Source organism: Silurus aristotelis (assembly GCF_946808225.1).
Source record: "Silurus aristotelis genome assembly, chromosome: 21".
NCBI lineage: Eukaryota > Metazoa > Chordata > Actinopteri > Siluriformes > Siluridae > Silurus > Silurus aristotelis.
In genome coordinates, this window is record NC_139594.1 from 14,156,946 (window position 1) to 14,180,359 (window position 23,414).

The 23,414-nt window shown below is 37.6% G+C and overlaps 1 protein-coding gene across 17 annotated transcripts in view; it reads right to left on the reverse strand.

The window, feature by feature from the left end:
- Nucleotides 1-425: 425 nt before the first annotated feature.
- The window catches only part of pleca (plectin a), a 92,870-nt gene continuing 69,881 nt past the window's right edge, over nucleotides 426-23,414 (reverse strand). For 12 of the 17 annotated variants that reach the window (XM_083523460.1, XM_083523447.1, XM_083523446.1 and 9 more), the window contains 15 exons: nucleotides 23,285-23,410; nucleotides 22,897-23,049; nucleotides 22,270-22,424; nucleotides 22,002-22,128; nucleotides 19,857-20,040; nucleotides 17,997-18,029; nucleotides 17,432-17,589; nucleotides 16,418-16,596; nucleotides 15,701-15,839; nucleotides 15,239-15,595; nucleotides 15,008-15,091; nucleotides 14,825-14,929; nucleotides 14,629-14,727; nucleotides 7,524-10,877; nucleotides 426-7,256 (listed from right to left, as the gene is read on the reverse strand). In XM_083523460.1, coding sequence (XP_083379586.1) covers nucleotides 948-7,256; nucleotides 7,524-10,877; nucleotides 14,629-14,727; nucleotides 14,825-14,929; nucleotides 15,008-15,091; nucleotides 15,239-15,595; nucleotides 15,701-15,839; nucleotides 16,418-16,596; nucleotides 17,432-17,589; nucleotides 17,997-18,029; nucleotides 19,857-20,040; nucleotides 22,002-22,128; nucleotides 22,270-22,424; nucleotides 22,897-23,049; nucleotides 23,285-23,410 — 11,562 coding nt within the window. In that variant the 3' untranslated portion in view covers nucleotides 426-947. The remainder of the gene's footprint in view (nucleotides 7,257-7,523; nucleotides 10,878-14,628; nucleotides 14,728-14,824; nucleotides 14,930-15,007; nucleotides 15,092-15,238; nucleotides 15,596-15,700; nucleotides 15,840-16,417; nucleotides 16,597-17,431; nucleotides 17,590-17,996; nucleotides 18,030-19,856; nucleotides 20,041-22,001; nucleotides 22,129-22,269; nucleotides 22,425-22,896; nucleotides 23,050-23,284; nucleotides 23,411-23,414) is intronic. The other 5 variants (XM_083523452.1, XM_083523461.1, XM_083523457.1 and 2 more) reach the window with 1 other exon arrangement.

The window sequence follows — 23,414 nt, forward strand, 5'->3', positions numbered from 1 at the left end:
AAGGTCAGGTGTCCACAAACCTTTGTCAATATTGTGTATAATCGACTACATCTGTATTTCCTGTAAAATAATTTTCTGTTTCTGTTAGTTCCAGACCCAGTCTATAACTTCTGAATGTTTTTTTTTTTTTTCATTTTTGTTGAAAATTTTTTTAATTTAATCAATAACATTTGAAACACTGGTATGTTATTAACTAAACATTATACTTACATTATAATATATGCAGACAGGTGGTGAGGTCAAGGCATCAGTGAATTCTTCTTTGAATTTGGAGATGTGAAACAGATGAAGCCATTGTATGGATATCAATTACATGTTCTGATCTTTCATGTTTCAGTGCTGTCTTCCGCTTCTGTAATTTCTGGAGGCTGATACAATTAGAACTTGTGACAGGATAGCCATTAAGCTTTCAGTGACTGCAGAGATCCAAAGACATCAATATTTTATTATTTCCAATATAAACTTGGGTATAAGTAACCCCTTGAAATATGACTTCTGCTCTGCCAAAATGTTGCTTTTCTTCTTTTGCTCTTTTAATGAAATTCTGTTTATTCTGCTCTGTAAATGGTTACCAGTTCAGTTTAACAGGTTATTCCAGGTTAACAAAATGCATGTAATATAATGTTCTTCAAAACATATTTTTACAAATAAAATAAATGATAAATTTAGCGTAGGTCCTCGGTACAAAGGAATATACAAGAGCAAAGACACTAACACTGATGTATGTAATATAAAAAAAACAAGAATCCACTGAATTTTCAAATTCTTTCAAGAAAGCAAAAAAGAAAAAAATTATCAACATTAATAGTATGAAATAATTATCAAAATATTACATATTACACATAAACCAAATATCTAACATGAAAAGAAAGCCAGCAGGATTATAGCAATAGTTCCCCAGTCCCATAGCAACCACATGCAGAGCAGAATAAATGTTTTTTAATGAGTTAGGCAATTAAAGAGCAATGTGTTTGCGGTAGGAGCAACATTTGATTGAGCTCTGAGCAACAGTTTCTGCTTAGATTTAATGCTGTAAGGGCCTGGTTTAGTTTGTCCACATTCAGCTCACTGTGAACCCCTGAACTGTATCGTCGTCCATAGCTTGGTGAGCCATAGGAAGATGCAGGGAAATTCATTGAAAAACCAGATCCTGTAGCATCGAAGCTCCCTCGTCTAGAGCCAGATCTTGAACCAGTTCTGGAGCCAGACCTGGATCCTGAAGCTGATCCAGAGCCACTGACATTGTAAGGGCTGTATAGACCCTTGGTTGACTGAGATGATGCCTCTAGTAAACGCAACCCAGAGCCCTCTTCAATCATGCTTCTTTCAATGGCATCTTTATAAGATATCTTCAGCTTTGTTTTGGGACAAGTGAGGTATTTGGAGTATCCACTAACATCACGCAGTTTCTGAGCAGTGCGTGCATCAAGGGTACCCTTCTTTACAGCCTCGTCCAGTGATACCCTGCCTGGAACATCAGGTTCAATTAGTCCTCCTGTCAAATACTGAACTTCAAGGAAACGCTGACCAGCTTCATAATACAGCCAACCCTTCTTTAAGGCCTGAGCAGCTGACATTTTAGTTTTGGTTCTTGGATCTTCAAATCCTTGGAAAGCCTTTTGAGCTAAGTTGATGCGATCTACCATTATCTTGTCTACCAGACCTTTGTTCATTGCATCTGCAACGATAAACTTTTCCCCAGTGTTTGGGTCAATGATGCCACCTGTGCAGGCTTGTGCCTCAAGCAGTCTTTGACCGGTAATGTTATCAACTAGATTTCGATGCATAGCCTCAGTGACTGATACCTTCTCCAGAGTATCTGTGTCTAAGATCCCAGCAACTGGGCCTGTTTCCTCTGTTGGGTCAGTCCATGTTGTTGCTGGGGCCTTGATAGATGGAGCTGGGCTCATGGTGAATGATGAGGTAGACCCAAAGGAAGATGAACGTGATCTAAATCCACTCATATTTCCAGACAACATGTCTGCAAATTCAGTGATGGACAGGGTGCCTGCACGATACTGGTCCAAAGCAGACTGATCTATGAGTCCTTTTGTAATAGCGTCGTCAATGTCATACTGACGTCCGGACCTTCTGTCTATTATCATAGACTTCACACCATCTGCTGATGAAGTGGTAATTTCTTCCCACTCACATTCTTGTTCTGCAAGCTCCATATATGTCTGATGATCGATGAGCCCTTTGCGGTAAGCCTCATAAACAGACATTTCTTTTCCTGTTTCTGGGTCTACAATCACCACTCTGCGTTTGCGTACTGATGACTTAGAAGATGTCTTTCTTTCCCGCTTCTTCTCCTTTAGCATTAAGAGAGCAAGTCCAGTTTCGTGATCAGTCATGCATCGCTCCATCAGCTGAAGGTAAGTCAGATTCTCCTCTGTGTTTGGATCAAAGAATCCTTTAGTATCATCAGAGGGGTCAGTTAGAATACTGTTCATCTCTTCATCAAAAAGACCACGCTTATATGCCATTTCAACTGGAAGACGATGACTTTCCTCAGGATCAATGATTCCACCTGTGGCAATTTGAGCCTCCAAAAGACGAATACCATGATCTTTAAGAATCAGGCCTTTCTTCATGGCCTGAAATAGGGAAATTACCTTACTAGCGTATGGGTCATTGTATCCAGTCACAGCTCTTTCAGCAGAGAGAAGCTTGTCTTTAAACTCTGGCCCAACCACTCCCAGTTTTACAGCCTCATTGACTGTCAGTTTTAGATTTTTGATTGGATCAATCACATATCCGGTTGCTGCCTGAGCCTCTAGCAGTTCAAAAGCAGTTCCTGGCCTGATCATGTTCTTTTTCATGGCTTGGTAGATTGACAGTCGCTCTTTAGTAGCCTCTACATATACACCTGCAATACAACTTGTACCCTCAAGGTATTTCTTCAAATCTTTGCTGATTTCGTCTACTGAAATGAGGCCTTCTGTGAGCTCACTGTAGGTTTTCTGGTCAATAATTTGAGAGCACAGTAGTTCATCCAATGTGATTTGCTTTCGAAGACCTTTTACTAGCAGTTTCTTGTCTGCAAGAGACAGCAAATGCATGCCACTTTCCTTGTCAACTTTGCATTGTTTGAGGAGGTTTGCATAAGATGTTTGTTCGTCTGTAGTTGGATCAGTAAAGCCTTTGACATTTCCACTAGATAGCCTCTCACTTGTTTCTTTGTTGATGTATCCCCGTTGCATTGCAACATCATTTGGAAGGTGAAAATTGTACTCATGATCCATTAGGCCACCAGTTGCAAGCTGAGCTTCTAGGACCTTTAATGCATACTCCTCAGGAACCAGACCCTTTTTCATAGCCTGGTATAGAGAAATGATTTTCCCACTGTATGGGTCTTTGTACCCTGTGACTGCCCTCTCTGCAGACAAAAGTTTGTCGTGGAGTTCTGGGCCAACAAGACCCTTGCGGACAGCTTCATCAACTGTTAGCAACTCAGATTTTACTGGGTCAGTCATAAATCCTGTAGCTGCTTGTGCCTCCAGCAAATCAATGGCAATATCAGGCTTGATGATGCCTCTTTTCATGGCCTGGTATATGCTAATTTTAGTAGAGTTGTTGGAGAGAACCCCAGCAATGCTGCCTGTGCCAAAGAGGTACTTCTTAACAGTTGGCATTTCCATAACTTCTCGGATGGCTTTCTTGCCTTGTTTCAACAGATTGTAAGTTTCAAGGTCAATTATACGAGCACTATATAGCTCTTCGATTGTTACTCTGCGTCGAATTATATCACATAGCATAGTCTGTTCAGTTTTAATGACTTCTCTTCTCTCAATTATTTCAATGATAATGATGATCATTCTCTCTTTTGTGATTGTTCCTGACCGGTATTGTTCAATAAGTCTTTGTTTGTCATCTACAGGAAGCAGGTCTGATGTCATGACCTCCCACAAACTCACTTGTTTTCCTGCGAAACTTTGGTGAGGTATATTTATTTGAGTGTTAGCCAAGTCTGTTTCTGCCTGCTCTTCAGTGTAAACATATGACTTCTCAACTTCTTTTGGAACTTCGGCCTTAGAAAGTGGTAAGAGAAAGAATCCAAAGTCAGGGTCTTTTGTGCTCCTTTTAATTAGTTGTTTGTAAGTGACAATCTCGTTTTTGTTAGGATCAGTAAATCCTTTGATGTCATCTGAAGGGTTTTTTAAGGACTTGGCCATTTGCTTGCTTAGGTAACCTCGCTGAATGGCTACGTCATTGGGGATACGGTGACTATTCACTGGATCAATTATTCCTCCAGTGGCCTCCTGAACTTCAAGAAGAGGTATGGCATGTTCTCTAAGAACAAGCTCTTTTTGCATGGCCTGGAAAAGAGAAATCTTCTGACCGGTATATGGATCGTTATAACCAGTTACAGCCTTTTCTGCAGACAGGAGTTTTTCATGAAGCTCGGGCCCAACAATGCCAGCTTTTACAGCATCGTCCACTGTGAACCTCACGTTCCTGAATGGATCAACTATAAACCCACTTGCTGCTTGTGCTTCCAAAAGAGAAAGGCCTGTATTTGGTGTTAATAGTTTTTGTTTCATTGCCTGATATATACTGAGCTTCTCTTTAGTCGTTTCATTGACAACTCCAGCAATGCTCTCTGATCCTTGCAGGTACTTCTTGACTGATTCAATTTCACTAATCTCTTTTGGCTTCTTTTGGCCTTGTTGGAGCTGGTCATAGGTTGTTTTGTCAATGATTTTGGATTCAAACAGGGATGTGGCACTGACAGGTTCTCTGAGACCAGTGAAGGTATTCTGATGCTTTTTTACCTCATTTTCCTCAACTAATGTGATCACAATGCTAATGATCTTTTCAATTGTAACTGTTCCTGATTTATACCGACGTATTACTTCAATCCTTTGTTCTTCTGTTAGATATTCAGAGTTAATAATCTCCCAAATGGTAACTTTTCTTCCTTTATAGGGTCCACTCTGTAACTCCATTGTTGCTGTACTTAAGGCTTCTTTGGACTGGGGCAGTTCTGATTTTGTGGCAGCCTTTTCTGAAAGTGGAAGTAATGGGAGACCTGTCTCTTTGTCAGTAATGCAGCTTTTCTGCAGCTGTGCATAAGAAACATTCTCCTTTGTGTTTGGGTCAGTAAAAACTTTATTACTATCAGATAGGCTACTTAAGCACTTGTTCATTTCCTCACTGAAATATCCACGTTTATAAGAAATATCCTGAGGAATCCGGTAACTTTTCACTGGGTCAATGATTCCTCCAGTTCCAATTTGGGCCTCAAGCAGCCTTGTACCCTGATCTCTGTTGATGAGACCTTTTTGCATTGTTTCAAATAGAGATGCAGTTTTTCCTGTATAAGGATCCTTGTACCCACTCACTGCCCTTTCTGCTGAAAGCAATTTCTCATGCAAATCTGGACCAACAATGCCAGATTTCACAGCTTCATCAACTGTGAGCTTTTGATTTTTCACTGGGTCAATTATAAAGCCTGTTCCAGCTTGGGCTTCAAGGAGTTGAAGTGCAGGCTCTTCTTCAATCATGTCTTTCTTCATGGCTTCATAGATTGATAGTTTCTCCTTAGTTGACTCAATAAACACTCCAGCAATACTGCTTGTTCCCATTAATGCTTTTTTGACAGAATCCATCTGAGACACCTCTTCAATAGTAGTTTTACCATTGTGCAACTCGTTATATAAATCTTTGTTAATGATCTTTGAATCCAGGAGCTCAGCTGCAGGGACAGCTGATCTTAAACCATCAAAGGCTAATTCCTTTTTTTTCTCTTTGTCCTCTACAACAGTGATTACAATCTTTATGGTTTTCTCTACTGTAATTTTTCCTGATTTATACTGACGAATAAGATCTTTTCTTTGATCTTCGCTAAAGTACTCTGAATTGATCACTTCCCAGATGGTCACAGTCTTCCCCTTAAATCTTCCAAACGGCAGTGATATATTTGTTTTACTGAATGCATCTTTAGCCTCTTCATCTGTGTATGTCTTTTCAGTCAGTAATGCTGTTTGTGTAACAGGTAGAAACAGAAGCCCTGTTTCTGGATCTGTTTTACATCTTTCTAACAGTTGATAGTAACTAAGACTTTCTTGGGTGTTGGGGTCCATAAATCCTTTTCTATCATCAGGAAGATTGGATAAGATTTTGTTAAACTCTTCATCCAGTTGACCTTGTTTACATGCTGTTTGGACTGACACACGATGACTGTTTATAGGGTCTATTATGCCACCAGTGGCAATTTGAGCATCCAGAAGTTTAATAGCTTGCTCCTCTGTGACCAGATCCTTTTTCATGGCTTCAAATAAAGAGATCTTTTTTCCAGTGAAAGGATCTTTAAAACCAGTTGCAGCCCTTTCAGCAGACAGCAATGTGGTGTGCAGTTCTGGTCCGATAATGGACTCCTTTACTGCCTCATTGACTGGGAGCCTAATGTTCTTAATGGGATCAGTAATAAATCCAGATGCAGCCTGAGCTTCAAGAAGCATCATAGCTGTGCTTGGTGAAATTTTCTTCTCTTTCATTGCTTGGTAGATGCCCATTTTCTGCTTGGGTTCTACTGTTACACCACCAATGCAATCTTTGCCTTTTAGGCATGTCTTGACTTTGTCTAGCTTTATAAGGTCTTGCACAGTTGTTTTGCCTTTCTTAAGTTTGTCAAATTCTTTTTTGTTTAGTACACCAACTTCATTAAGTCTGCTAGCAGGTACTTTCTCACGAATTCCATCAAATGCCAAGGGTGACTCTTCTTTTGCCTTCACACCATCAACTTCTGTAGAACCATTAAACACCTCCTTTGTTGTTTCCTGTACTGTTGCTGTAACTACTTCGTTTTCAGGAATGCTGTCAGTTTGGATCTCAATTTCCTTTGTATCGGATGCTGTTGGTTTCTGTGCCTCCTGTAGCTGCTGAAGCTTTTCACGCAATTTCTTGTTTTCCTCACCCATGAGTTTTTCTTGTTCTTGTTTTTTCTTCTCTAGCTTCTCCATCTCTTTTTGCTTATTGAGCATCTCTTCTTCTGCATCTTTCTGCTTCTTGACTGCAATTTCCAGAGTTACCTGAAGTTTCTTCCTCTCCTCTTCCATCTGCTTTTTCTGACTTTCCTGTTCATCCTTAAGGGTTTTGGCTTTCTTCACTTCATCCTCAAGCTTTTTCTCGAGCTTCATTTTCTCATCCTCTATGGTTTTCTCCTTTTTCAACAGGATATCTTTCTCTGTAAGGAATGTCTGCTGAAGGATTGTCTTTTCCTGTTGTATTTGTTCTTGTTGTGCATTAGCCATCTATAAGAAAAGAAAAATGAAATTATTTAGACAAAAGTGTCATGCCTTAGCAGTCAATATTACCTGTATACAATACTAAATATTCTATAATATAAAGAAAATTATCTACAGTAGTTGCTTGGAGCTATGTTTATTAAAACAATCAGTTATTAGTAACAGAAAAGGAGTAAAATGTGTGAAACATAATATTAAGTGTTATAATATTAAGATTAATATTATTAAATAAAGGTTAAATAAAGGTTACAATATTTTTTTTAATAAAATTACCTCTTTTGCTTTATTTTGTAAATCAGTTGCCTCTTTTTTCAGCTTCTCCTTTTCTTTTTCAAGCTTAGCGATTGCTTTACGGAGTTCATCTGCCTCTTTGGTGCTCGCCAGCCTCTCCACTTCCAATTTCTCAACAACATTGATTTTTTCTGAAGTTTGCTTTTCAGTCTCAGTCAAACGAGCTCTAATGTCTTCTGCCTGTTTCTTGAATTTGTTTGCTTCTTCCTCTGCATTCAGCTGTGCTTTGCTTAGCTCCATTACCCTCAGTTTGAGTGTCTCGGCCTCAGCGGTTACCTCTTGCTGTTTCTTGCGCTCTGCCTCTAAGGATTTCTGGAAGCCCACAGTTTCTTGCTCTAAACGCTGTTGCATTTCCTTTTGGGCCTCCAGCAGTTTCTGGGCCTCCTTCTGAGCCTTGTCTTTTTGTTTCTGAAGATTCTCAGCCTCAGCCTTCAGATTGGACGCTTCCTGGATGGCTAACATCTTCTCCTTGAGCATCTTGTCAGCTAATTCTCTCTGTTGAGTGAGGTCGGACTCTGCGATCTGTCTCAGTCTTGAGGCTTCTTGTGCATCAACACTGAGTTGTGCAGCTTCCTCAGCCAGCTTTTTCATATTCTCAGCCTCCTCCTCAAGCAATTTTTTTGTGCTCTCCTCCCCTTTTTTCAAAAGTTGTTGATTTTCTGCCTCAATCTTGACCTTCAATTTGACCAGTTCCTCCATCTGACTTTTGATTTTTGCAAGCTCATCTTCCACCTGTGCTTTCTGCTTGAGGGCATCACTGACCTCATCCTTCAGTCTTTTCAGTTCATCATCCAAGAGCAATTTCTGTTTGTCTGTCTCATCGAGTTGCAATTTTACCTTCTCCAACTCTTGCTCAACCTGAGATTTCTGCTTCAAGGTTGTCTCAACAAGTTGTTTATGCTTGGTCATTTCTGCCTCTGCTTGCTGTTTTTGTTTTAATGCATTTTTTTCTGCTTTAGCACGTTTGGAAGCTTCTTTTTCAGCTTCTTTTCTCAGTTTTTCAGCATCTTCCTGAGCTCTGGCCTGTTTAGCTGCCTCTGCTTCAGCTGCTTGCTTTTGACGCTCCGCCTCATCTGCTTTTTGCCGAAATTGTGCAGCCTCTTTTTCTGCACTTTCCTTGGCCTTTGCTGCATCCTCTGCTAATTTCTTTGCCTTCTCATACTCTTCCTTGAGCTTATTTTGAGCGAGGCTGTCCTCCTTCTGTTGGACAAGGACATTCTGAGCTTTCTGCTCAGCAGAAGTACATCTTTGAGCAGCCTCTTTAGCTAAAAGGATCTGCTTTTCAGCTTCCTTGTCAGCATTCTCCTTCTGTTGTTTGACATCTTCAGCTTTCTTTTTAAGACGCTCAGCTTCTTGTTGAGCTGCACGGCACTGTCTTGCTGCCTCCTCTTCAGCAGCAGAAATCTTTTTTACTTTCTCCTCTGCATCTTTCCTCTTTTTCTCCTCCTCCAGGGCAACATTCCTGAGTTTCTCTGCTTCCTCTTCTGCCTTTACTTTACTTTTCTGGATCTCCTCTGCCATGCTCTTTAGTTTCTTCAGTTCAAGTTCGAGGTCTTGCTTTCCTGTCGAAGCCTTTTCAAAGTTGAGTTTCAAAATATAAATCTCCTCCTCAACCACCTTCTTTTGCTTCAAGATATCCTCAACGATTTCCTTCTGTCGGCCTAATTCAGTATCAGAGGACATCTTTAACTGGTTGATCTTTTCTTCAATATCTTGCTTATGTTGGGCTGCTTTGTCTTCTAAGACCTTCCTTTGATAAGCTTCGTCCTCAGCTTTTCTTTTCAGACGCTCGTTCTCAGCCTCCTTTTCTTTTAAAGCAATCTCTGCCTCTGTTTTGACACGAGTTGCCTCATCGATAGCAGCCAGTTTTTCTTTGAGGATCTTCTCAGCCTCTGCTCTTTGTTGTGCTGCTTCATCTTCTGCAATTTTCCTCTGTTTCTTTGCTTCCTCAGCAACTGATCTCAGTTTAGTAGCCTCTTCAGCAAGCTCCCTCATTTTGCTTGCCTCCGATTCAAGAAGCTGCCTGCTCCTCTCAGTGTTTGACATGGACTCTTTTTCAGCTTTGGCTTTAAGTTCTATGAGGCTTTCCATCTCCTTTCTTATTTTGGAAAGCTCATCCTCCAGTTGTTGTTTCTGTTTAACGATGGTGTTCACTTCATTTTTCAGCCGCTGCAGTTCATTATCCAGGAGGGCTCTTTGCTGCTCAGCATGATCGAAATCCAGTTTCAAGCGGATAAGTTCCTGTTCTGCGGCGAGCTTTTGTTGAGAGGTTTCTTCAGCTTCTTTTCTTTGCTTCTCAAGCTCCTTCTCTGCAAGCTCCTTCTGTTTGAGAGCAAGCTCCTCGGCTTTGGCTCTCCTTTTTGCCTCTTGCTTCGCTACCTCTTTCTGTTTCTCAGCCTCCTCTTGTGCAGCGCTCTTCTTATGGGCCTCCTCCTCAGCCTGGAGTCTTAGACGGAGAGCTTCATTGGCTTTCTGTCTCCATATTTCCAGTTCCTTTTCTGCTTCATGTCTTGCTTTATCAGCTCCAGCTTGTTGCTTTTTTAGGTGCTCTGCCTCCTCTTGCAGCTGGATAACAGTGACTTGTTCTTGTTTTAGGGACTCCTCCAATTTCGTAGTTTTTTCGGCAAAGGAAAGTCGTTTGCTCTGCAGCTCTGTGGCAGCAGTCTTTTGTGCCACCTCTTCAGCCACTTTTATCTGCCTCTCCTTTTCCAGGTGAGCCTGCTTCATGCGCCTTTCCGCCTCTTCGGCTTGATGCTTAAATTTTTCAAGGTCCTCCATGGCCTTCTGCTTCTGCTTCGCAGCTTCCTTCTCTGCTTCTGATTTTTGCTTCAGCTCTTCTTCTGCCTTCCGTTTTTTCTGTGTCTCTTCATTCACTTGTTTCCTCAATTTTTCTGCTTCTTCCTGGACGGATTTCCTAAGTCTTTCAGACTCTGATGCTTTATCCCTGAGCTGCTGAAGTTCGGCTTCAGCCGTCGATTTCTGTTTGACAGTAGTCTCGAGTTGAAGTCGGATTATTCGTATCTCCTCCTCAATCTTGGTTCGGCTTAGCAGGACCTCTTCTACCTGTTGGCCTTTGGCCTTAATCTCCTGGTCGAAGAGGTTTCTGAGTTCATGCATTTCCTGCTGGATGTTTTGCTTCTGTTTCTCAGAATCAACTGCAAAGACTTGTCTTTTGCTGACCTCCTCTGTCATCTTTAGCTTCAAGTCTTCAGCCTCTTGCTCTGCTTTGGCAATGGCCTTCGCTTGAGTTTCTGCTAACCGTTTCTGTTTTTCTAACTCGGCCTGCATTTCAGCCATCTTTTTCCTCTCTTCTGCTTTAAGTTTTTCTGTAGCTTTCTGTTATTTAAGAAAACAAGCATAATGGAAATAAAAGACAATGTTATTTAAGGTTAAATATTATATTATAAAAGCAAATAAAACAAACATAATTAACAATTCATGAAAAATCTTTATAGGTGTTGTGTTAATTGGTTACAAAAAACAGAATAAAATCACTTTTATGGCACAATTAATGAGACACTCACTTCACGGAACAATAAAACAACTGGAATACTGAATGAAATCATGCTATTGAGGTGTTACTCCACGGGATGACTCCATCACAAAATGTAACGATTTCCTAGTTTAAAGTTCCTTTCTAGAAGTTTGAATAGTGTGTAAATGTGAAGAGAAAAGGATTTACATAATAATTTTATCTGAATTCATTTTCAGTTTGATAGTGAAAAAGAAAACAAAAAGCATATATATATATATATATATATATATATATATATATATATATATATATATATATATATATATATATATATATATATATATATATATAAAATGATCATATTGTAATTAGCAGGCCTAAGGAAGATACAATCTAGTGATGCAGCAAAAAAGCATGTAAATAAAAATAATGCGAAGAAAATTATGTAAAGAGAAAAAATATGATGAATGTCATAGTGGTACATGACTTTAGTTGGATTGTCGCTGTATGTATGTATTTATGTATATATATATATATATATATACAGTGAGGAAAATAAGTATTTGAACACCCTGCTATTTTGCAAGTTCTCCCACTTAAAAATCATGGAGGGGTCTGAAATTGTCTTCGTAGGTGCATGTCCACTGTGAGAGACATAATCTAAAAAAAAAATTATCCAGAAATCACAGTGTATGATTTTTTTACTATTTATTTGTATGATACAGCTGCAAATAAGTATTTGAACACCTGAGAAAGTCAAAGTTAATATTTGGTACAGTAGCCTTTGTTTGCAATTACAGAGGTCAAACGTTTCCTGTAGTTTTTCACCAGGTTTGCACACACTGCAGGAGGGATTTTGGCCCACTACTCCACATAGATCTTCTCTAGATCAGTCAGGTTTTTGGCCTGTCGCTGAAAAAACACGGAGTTTGAGCTCCCTCCAAAGATTCTCTATTGGGTTTAGGTCTGGAGACTGGCTAGGCCATGCCAGAACCTTGATATGCTTCTTACAGAGCCACTCCTTGGTTATCCTGGCTGTGTGCTTCGGGTCATTGTCATGTTGGAAGACCCAGCCTCGACCCATCTTCAATGCTCTAACTGAGGGAAGGAGGTTGTTCCCCAAAATCTCGCAATACATGGCCCCGGTCATCCTCTCCCTAATACAGTGCAGTCGCCCTGTCCCATGTGCAGAAAAACACCCCCAAAGCATGATGCTACCACCCCCATGCTTCACAGTAGGGATGGTGTTCTTGGGATGGTACTCATCATTCTTCTTCCTCCAAACACGTTTAGTGGAATTATGACCCAAAAGTTCTATTTTGGTCTCATCTGACCACATGACTTTCTCCCATGACTCCTCTGGATCATCCAAATGGTCATTGGCAAACTTAAGACGTGCCTGGACATGTGCGGGTTTAAGCAGGGGAACCTTCCGTGCCATGCATAATTTCAAACCATGACGTCTTAGTGTATTACCAACAGTAACCTTGGAAACGGTGGTCCCAGCTCTTTTCAGGTCATTGACCAGCTCCTCCCGTATAGTTCTGGGCTGATTTCTCACCTTCCTTACGATCATTGAGACCCCACGAGGTGAGATCCTTAATGGAGCCCCAGTCCGAGGGAGATTGACAGTCATGTTTAGCTTCTTCCATTTTCTAATGATTGCTCCAACAGTGGACCTTTTTTCACCAAGCTGCTTGGCAATTTCCCCGTAGCCCTTTCCATCCTTGTGGAGGTGTACAATTTTGTCTCTAGTGTCTTTGGACAGCTCTTTGGTCTTGGCCATGTTAGTAGTTGGATTCTTACTGATTGTATGGGGTGGACAGGTGTCTTTATGCAGCTAACGACCTCAAACAGGTGCATCTAATTTAGGATAATAAATGTAGTGGAGGTGGACATTTTAAAGGCAGACTAACAGGTCTTTGAGGGTCAGAATTCTAGCTGATAGACAGGTGTTCAAATACTTATTTGCAGCTGTATCATACAAATAAATAGTTTAAAAATCATATATTGTGATTTCTGGATTTTTTTTTTTAGATTATGTCTCTCACAGTGGACATGCACCTACGATGACAATTTCAGACCCCTCCATGATTTCTAAGTGGGAGAACTTGCAAAATAGCAGGGTGTTCAAATACTTATTTTCCTCACTGTATATATATATATATATATATATATATATATATATATATATATATATATATATATATATATACATACAAGAGTCATGTATCATTGTAAGAGTCTGTTATGTGCTTTTGGCGAATGAATATAAACAGGATGACAATGCGGTGCAAAATTTACCTCCTTAGTGCCCAAACATGATAAACATTCATCATGATAAAGCACTGGCAAGCCATATAGAGAAGCAAACAAGCAGAAATGCAAGTTAGGAAAAAGGAAAAAGGGAGTAAAGAACATAACTGTGCTTCTCATAAAAAAAAAAAAAAAAAAAAAAAAAAAAAAAAGATTTAGAAAAATGTGACACATTTTAGAAAGGAAAATATAGAAAGATACAAGCAAAGTGTTACTTCAGTGTAATTTCAAATTGTCGGCTCGATTAAAAGGTGCATGCTGTATTTTTACAATGTCATTCTGGGTATGCTTCAGCGGAGCGCTATTGACAAATAGTTCACTTTTTTATGTTAGCGATTTTTTCAAAAACTTATTTTTACACACAGACAGTGGGATACAGGAATTGTTGGTGAAATAGAATGTGCTGCACCACTAGCATTTGGCATTACTCATAACATAGGTGAGCACAGTTTATCTTATATAGGAAATGTGGAATCATTTTGAAAAATCACCTTAAGTTAATTCTAACTGAAATCGTGTCTCATAATTTACATAAGAAAAAGCCTTTTGGGAAATTTTTTAGCATTTTTTTGCATAAGTATTCACCCCCTTAAACAGTTTCTGCATTTTGTAATATTACAATTTGGATTTGAAATTGATTAATATGGGATTATATGTCATTAATCTACACAGAATAACACATAATCCTACACATATAAATTACATGGACATTAGTTTGTGGACACTTGACCGCAAGATTCATATGTGCTTTTTGAACATCCTATTCCACATTTAGTCCTCCTTTGCTATTATAATAATCGTCACTTTTCTGGGAAGATCTTACACTAGATTTTGGAGTGTGCTTGTAAAGATTTCTGCTCATTGGGTAACAATTGTGTTAGTACAGTCAGGTACTACAGTAGGGTGGGATGTGGCGTGCAGTCAGTGTTCCAATTCATCTCAGAGGTGTTCAGTACGGTTGAGGTCAGAGCTTTACAGCAGGCCACTCAAGATCTTTTTAATTAAACAGTATCCTTATGCAAATGGTTTTGTGTAAAGGGGCACTGTCATTCTAGAACAGATATAAGTCTCTTAATTGTGAAGGAATCATTTTATGCTACCACATCCAAAGACATTGGACTATTGGACAAAGACTATACTGTTGTGTACCACCGACTTTGTGGTAACAGTTTGGGGAAGAACCACATAGGGCTGGAAAACTGTGTCCCAATCCTTTTGTTCATATAGTGTACAAATCCAAGGGGGTAAATACTTACACAAGGCACTTTACATGCTTTTGGAGATCGTTCAACTCACCTCTTCATTCTCTAGTCGTCTCTGTGTGTCTATGATAAACTTAATATACTGGCTTGCCAGAGTCAACAGCTCACTGTAGCGTGTTCTTAGAGCAACATACTGGAAGATAATTCACAACACATTTCAAATACTTTGCTTGACTTTTAAAGATAAAGTTAGAAAACTTTTTTGTATAGAAAAATAGAGTGGAATATACCTCTTGGATAATGTCATCTGATGCAGACTCCACCTTGATTTTTTTCAGAGGTGAAGCAATTGGCTCCACCAATGCCTTGTATGTAACCAGCTGGAGTTCATGATCCTAAAAAGAAACGTTTTAAAAGATCTAATATCCTGATATCTGTGTTCAAAAATGGCTTGGGAATTTTTTCATCCTTACCTTAACTGTATCAATGTAGGCCTTGGCATATTTCTGACATTCATCTACTTTTTCTTTGTTGTTCTCAATCTCCTCAAGGAGTTTCTGTTTATAGAAGTTGTTCATGAAAACAAAAGAACAACAAATGAATAATCACGTCATTTATATGATGTGAACATGACTATAATGACTGTATAATGACTGTATAATGACTGTAAACCTCTTTATGCACTCTGCAATAATGATACATACCTTCTCCAGGGCCAGTTGTTCCTTAAGACCTTTGATGTCGCTGATGGGCATGGCCTGGATATTTTCCTGCCGTTGCTTGGCATCTGCAATCCATTGAATGAGCCAGTCATAACTCTGTCTATAGTTTAGCATCTGCCTACCCAGTAGGTCCAGTTCCCTCTGGCGTAGCTTAAACTGGGCAAACACAGCCTGCCAGCGCTCTTTTAGGTTTGCTACTAACTGCACATAGTGATCCAGCTCAGCATCTCGCTCACTGTGTACACGAGACATTCGCTCATTTACAGCCATGGCTTCTTGAAGTTCAGCCTCCAAACGGTCAAAAACTGGCTTATCACACTCCGCATCTGAGCACAGTTTCTGAAGTTGAAAGAAAAAAAGAACGTTTTATTAATGTCCAAACTATTTTGTCACACAGCTTGTCTGTTTATGTATTTTATAAGCAGTCATAAAGTAATTTTGCACCTTTAGCTGGGTTTGGTTGGACTCCAGCTCTTTCTCATTCGCAGGCACTTTGTGGACATCACGGAGCTGGTTCTCGTACTTTCGGAGAACTTCTTCAGCACCTTGTGTGCTGCGTATCACCAAGTCAATGGTCTTTAATCTGAAATGCATAAAAAAAGATTAGAAAAAATATAGCTATATAGATGAACAAGTAGATAAATATGATTATTCAACCTTGAGGGAAATTAAAATATTACAGCACCACAGAGAGTTAAAAGTATACTAAAAGTAACTTACATTATAAATGAATCATAAGAAAAATAAACATTTACATATGAACTAAATGTAAAGAAGAATTAGACACAGTGTAATGGTGCAATCTGATATGGTATTTCTTTTATAAGAGCAGAATTAAAGAGCTGTGCAGTGCAAACGTTCTTAAATTGAAAATTGTAACTAGTAATAGACAAACATATGAAATTAAAAAGGCAATTCATAAGAATAACTAAACAATGGATGTTGATGGAACTACTCAAGTTCAGACATAAATCAATCAGCTAAGCTTAGGCCAGGCTCAGAGCAGTGTAGTGTCCCAACACAGTAATGAGCTGTTGTACAGTGTGATCGATGTTGGTACAAATGAATGAATCTTCTACCAAAGCCATGTGTGATTACAATAAAGAAGAATTTACATTTTTACATTTATTTGCTATAAATTAAGAGTTTCTATAGACTAACTTGTCCAGGTAGACGGATGAGAGACTGTAAACACGGTCCATCTTCTTCAGGGTGATGTCGAGCTCTGAGCGTAGGACAGGTGCCGAGGTGGACTGCTGAGAGGAAGCCAGTGCCTCCTCGCTCTGTTTAACCACTGCATCTAGATCTTTCTTTATGCCTTCCAACTCAGTCTGCATTTTCTGTTTACAAAATAAAGTACAGAAGGATAAATGTATATAATGTGTTTTATTTTCCTAAAGGTCACATGAAAATAGGAAGTAGTTTAATAACGCTAATAAATATAAAAATACTTTATTTTCATTGTAGAAAATACAAAGAAATGCAGCAACTCACTTCAGTATAGAATCCAATTATCCAATTACATAATTATTGTTTCGTTTCACATTCATTTTTCCTTTTCTTTTTCTCATAATTGTATGATAGATTTTTATAAATCATGTTTTTATATATATTTTTAAATTAATTTATTAAGACACATCATTAATGATAATAAAGTAAGTTAACTGTTTTGTTTGTTTCACACAGAAGCAACATGGTATAGTGTGCATGTTTGGTAAAACAAAAATATGTGTAATAGGGCACACCTGTGCTTAATAAGTACACAGTCAGATTGAGAATGCTTTTGTGTTTTCGTTTTAAAGACTGTGGTGTTTTTGAGAATTTGAGATCAAATGTGACCAGACAATGATCCTAAAATTGCAGGCTTATCAAATACAATATCTATCCAACATTTTAATCAAATTATTTTCAAGCATATTAAGCATGGCTTTTACTGTGTAAGTAAACCATTTTCAATGTTTTGGATATCTTTAGGCAGACTGTTTTTACCATCACTCCCTAACTGATCTGAGTTTTGCAGGAACAAAGCCTGGGCAAGATTAAAAAGTTCACTAAAAACATTTTAATGAAATACCTTCATGGTCAGTATTATATATGGAGAAAAACACTATTCCAGCCAAAACCCAACTTTTGACTTCTGATGACTTTTTCCAAACTGCATAAAATATAGCATACCTTTTGCTCAGTGCTCCTCTGGGCACAGGCTTTTAGGGGCTCTTTGTCCACCGGCTGCCTGAGACGACTGACCATGCGTGATTCACATCCCTCAAGTCTCAGTCTTAGGTCCTTTATTTGAGTGATGTAGCTCTTACACACCGACTCATCCTGCTCTCCTGCATAAGTAGCATAATTCATGTTTCACTGACAATGTGTAAAACCTGTCCAGCTGATCAAATAGACATATAGTAGACAGAATATTGAGTGTAGTTTAAATGTATAAGCACACAGGCACAACAGAAACAGACTGGCAAATCATTCAACATAAATCAAATAAAAAAAATTATTCAGAATTTCTTTCAAATGAATTGTAAGCTTCATGCAAAAAGATGTGCATGTTTAATGTAGCAAAGTATGTAGCAAGTAGCCATGCTTCATGGTAAAGAACTGAGAAATCATACAATGAAATGAATAAAATAAAACCAATATTTAGATGTGAATTGAAATACATTGACAGAACGCAATGCTAGGGCTGACACTAAATGCAGTTAGTCACATGTCAAATCTTAGCTACAATCTTTACCAGCAACTTTGTCTTTAGAAGTGGAGAGAGGTTCTGAAACATGAAATGTAAAATGACAGTTTGATGGATGACTGAAGTGCTATAATCAGGGAGATTAGATTGTAATGGCTACAAATTTTACATCTATATTCAATTAACAATACAGAAACAATAAACTTCCTACTTATAGCACAATGATAAAATGAAAATGATGGAAAAAAACAATGCTCTACTTTTAGACCACTATTTAGGGTTTTTCAAACTGGAAATAGTGAACCCTGGATCATTCTGAACACCATTTGAAACTGCACCTACTAACAATTAATACTGAGTTTTCATAATCTAATTCCCAAACCTGTGACTTTTTTATATACGATCACTGCACTGCCTCACTTACATTATTGTTCACACATTATTTGTCTCACTTTACAAACCCTGCACAAACTGTATAGTTTTGTACAAACGTTTGTACGTCGCTCAGGACAAGGCTGAATGTTGTATATAGTACAAAATACAAATAGTACAATAGTTAATGTCTTTATCTTTATTTATTATTTAAATTTCCTCGTTTTCTTCTAATTTTAAAACAGCACACCATTCCTTGTACATGCAACCCATGGTACTTGGCAATAAAGATGATTCTCATTCTGATTCTACCTTCATATTTGCATAAACTATATGGACGAAAGTATTGGGACGCATGACTTTTCCAGCCACATGTGGTTGTTGGAGGCACACAACTGTATAGGATGTATACAGTAACCTGTACCAACATGACAATGCCTCTGTGTACAAAGCCAGTACACAGGTTTACAGTACATGGGTTGGAGTGGAAGATCTTAAATGGGCTGTTATAGAGTCCTGACCTCAACCCTATTCAATATTTTTGGGATTAACTGGAACGCTGCACCCTAAGCTATTTTTCCAGAATGTAAGAGTAAATGGGGAGTAAATAATGAATTACATGTTCAAAAAGCACATACGAATCTTATGGTCAGTTGTCCAGAAACCTTTGTTCATATGATGTCTTTGCAGTTTCAACAACCATGATTGGATAAACGACCCGTTTTAATAATGCTTTGCTTTTTAATAAAAAAACTTTACATAAATCCTCCTTGACTATTTTAAGTCCCCTATGAAGCAAAATAGAAATTAAACATTAAAAAAAAAAATATATGTATTTTTTCTTTCAACCACTGCAACGACTGTTTATCCAACAATGGGGTTCCCGTGATTCTAAATGAATGTGAAATTAGGCATTTTCTGACTGGCTACTGTTTCTACGCTACTTCCCAACATTCTAATACTATTTAATTTGTCACCAATCACATCTATGGTCCTGGATATAAAGACCTCTTAGGGGACCCAGAAGTTGGTGCTTGCTTCCAGTTCCAGTTTGCTTCCAGTTTTGGTTCCTGCCTTCAGTTTGCTGTTTGTGCTTCTGTTTGTGTTCAGTGTATGGTACTTATTAATGTTTGCACCAAATATCGGCACTCGCATCCATATATACGCTCATTACAAGACAGAGGTTAAAATCGGGGCTCAGAACAGCAACCCAGATGTTAAGTCAAATTTGAAAAGCCTTTTGTTGGTTTGTTCACAAAGATTTCAAAAACCCTCCTTGATGAACATTAAGTGTAATATTATACTATTGATTATAATGTTTAATATGGTTGAAGATACACCATCAGCCGAACACACCTGCTTTTACAAATGTTCTTATCATTTATACAAAAGTGAATTATTATTTGTTTGAAATGTATCATTACGTATGTTTTATCAATGCCAAGTTAAATCATAACTAATGCAGCAAATAATGTGATTCATTTTGAGGAGGCTTTTGGATCAGAGCAAACAATAACCCTAGCTGCCTTTACTCACCTTGCTCCATGGATCGCACCAGGTTGTCAAAATGCTGCGTAGCATTGTTATGAGCGCTCTCAGCCTGCATGCGCTCATCTGCACCAAACAGTTCAGAGTCCTGACTATCCCTCATGAAGATCTGATAGTGCTCCTCCAGTTTCTTCAGAGTCAGACGGTACTCCTCCACTTTCAGTGTCTTAAACTGAAGCAATTAAGATATATATGTGTGTATAATAGTAATCAAGACTGCACAGATTCATTAAAGACAAGATTTAAAAAATATAAAAGTGTAGCCACAATCTTGTTTCCATATACAGTATAATTATCTTTCCAGATTATAGAATTTGCACTATTGCATGTATATTTGCTATGAGCTTGAAGGCCTCTGTGGACAAATCACTGGCACAGGTTCCTTAAAAAAACAAAAACAAACATGATACATGTGCCAGACATGATATATATATATATATATATATATATATATATATATATATATATATATATATATATATATATATATATATATTTAAAACTAAACCTGTGGCAAAAAGTTATCCTATATTGGGAGATTAATACTTTATTAAGAATTTGGGATCATGAAATCACAGAAGGTTTATACTGGCATCGGTAAAAGAATAATGTAAGATTAATAATAATAATAATAATAATAATAAAAAATTATGTTTTTTTTCTAAGTTGGCTAAAGGGTCACAGGTGCTGATAATGTAAACTGACATTACTGTGACCTTTTAAAATGTTTTATTCCTCTTATACCACATCATGACTCATTTGCCAATGATGACATTTTTTTTATGTAATAAAGGAGTAACCTAATACATTTTATTCATTTATTTCTATGCATCATATTGTATATAGCTTACAGCTTTAAGTCTAACATTTTTGGACTACAGTTGATATGAACTTTTGATTTATTTATTCAAGCATCCATCAGTGAACCTCAACAATGATGGAACTATTATAAATTGACATTCGTTGTTACCCTGATGAGGATAGTTTCCCTTTTTAGTCTTGTTCCTCTTAAGATTTTTTCCACATGAAGTTTAATGGAGATTTTCTTGCCAATGTTGCCACTTTCTCGCTCATTTGATTAAAATGTTGGATAGATATTGTATTTGATAAGCCTGCAATTTTAGGATCATTGTCGGGTTACATTTGATACACATTTGATACATCAGTTACACATTAAATTCATATTAATGAACTATTTACTACTATAAAGCTGATTTGGCAAAAACTTCCATTGTTAAAAATTAAATACATTTAAATGTTACAAGAAAATGCTGAGATCGGAGACTTCCATGAATGTTAAATAAATGTCTCTTTACTATATCAACAATTATTTTTTATCTGAATTTGCCATCCATGTATGTGCACCATAAATGCACCAATATTTGTATAAGGGTATTGTTGAGTGACGGACGAAGTACACCGACCATTTACTTGAGTTAAAGTAGAGAAACACTTAATATACATAAACATGTAAAATTTTACTCCAGTGAAAATAATTGTTCCCTTTACACTTTCACTTGAATAAAAGTACAAAAGTATTTGCCTTTAAAGTACTATGATTTATTGTGGCTACAATGTTCCTATTATCTTTTCAATCTTAATCAATTAATTAATTAATTAATCAGTTTATGTGAAAAGACTCTAATGTTACTATTAGCACACTAATCTATTAATAGAATGATATCGATGAGTCAAATTATTATTATATTTATCTATTAGAATTATCATGAACTTTCTTTTAAATTGCTTCAAACACAAATAAAGCCACAGGAGCCACAGGTGTTGTGGCAGGTTAGATTCAGAAGTGTCTTCCATCATTTATTCCTCCTAAAATGTTCTGTATGTTCATGCTAAGTAAATACCACCAATCAAAAAAAAATGTAACAGAGAAAAAAAAAATTTTTTGACTTTAAATTTGTAGTGAAGTTAAAGTAAAAGTCTCTCAAAAGGAAAAACTTCTGTTTTTCAAGCTACTTAAGTACGTTAATGAATTACATTTACTTCATTACTGTCCACCACTGGTATTGTTACTGTTACTATTGTGACTCACCAATAAGGTTTTAGATTTCCTCCTCATTGTGGTTTAAGAAAGTGGTAATGAACAGTTAATATATAAAAACACCAGTTTCTTACCATGATGAAGTTCCATGAATTGATGAACTGAATGTCTCTCATGAGATACTGCCAGGAAAGCAGACTCTTCATGTCCACATGCAATTTCTGCCAGAGGATCATCAGCTTCTGAAGACTTGCATCCAGACTAAAACAACACAAATAATAGACAAAACAAGCTTTAGTTCTGTTAAAGGGCAACTAACACCACCAGAAGAATGTGTCAGAGGTCATATTCAATGTTCAGAAATTATATGTCTACTTCATATAAAAGTCAGGAACTATTTACCTTGAGCTGCTTTCCACTGCTTCCTTGTTGGTAGGTGGGATGATGAAGCAGATGGATGGCACTGTGGCTTCATTTCCACTCGAGCTCCTAACCTTCCACTTAAAGGGCTGGGAGTTGTTTAGTAGCACACACTCATCTGCCCTGTGTACTGTAATCTAGGATGCATAGACAGTATCAGCAAAGTATCAGCACCAGGGTTAGTTACCCTAGTCAAGTACTGCCACATTATTATACACATTATTATACACATTATTATACAATATTTTGCCCAATTATGCACTATTTAAAATATCAAAAAGTAAAATATGAGTTGAGATTTGCACTAAATATGCACAGGTTTGGATTACACAAAATTCACCAGCCAAGTCAGTGAACAAATGTATCAATCATGACAACGTTACCTGCCACGGCTGAATTTTTTTCCAAAATTTGGTAGCCATTAATTTCAAACCCTGTCTATATCTAATTATTGTTACATTTGATGTTGATCATCAGACGGACAGCTTGGTTCCTGCTACTGAATATGCTACAGCAGCTATAAAGTCATGCTTTCACTTTTTTCCTTGATGCTATTTAGTTAAATCTCATTTCCAAGAAAACTACAATTGCATAGCATATCTATCATACCTCCATTTGTTTGAAATCACACACTGCCTGAATGGGCATTTTTCCTTTAATTGGCGTGGCTGGATTTCTGGGTTTTAGCTGAATGATATTCTTGGCTCTCCGGTTCAGGCTATCCAGATGAGTCTTTAATTCCGCAAGATGTTCCTTTTCATCCTGTGGGTCAAAACAGAATATTATTTTATTTTGGTGAAAGTTTCCACTCTCTTGAAAAAACAACAAGCTTCAGTAGAAGTTAGGTCATTACAAACTATATTACTATAATATTAAAATCGAAGACCAGGTGGCTATTTGGCAATATTTGAAAAGAAAAGCCACATTTTCACTGTTTATATTGATATTCTTAACTGTTTAATTGCAGTATGAATACATGTAAATACACAGAACCCACCGCAGCATCCTGCAGAAGATCCTCCAGACGCGTGATAGTAATGGAGCGGTCACAAATATATTTCTTCTTCATTGTCTCCTGAATTTTCTTCATCTTCTCCTCTGCCTCTTTCACATCTGCAAAGAACTGT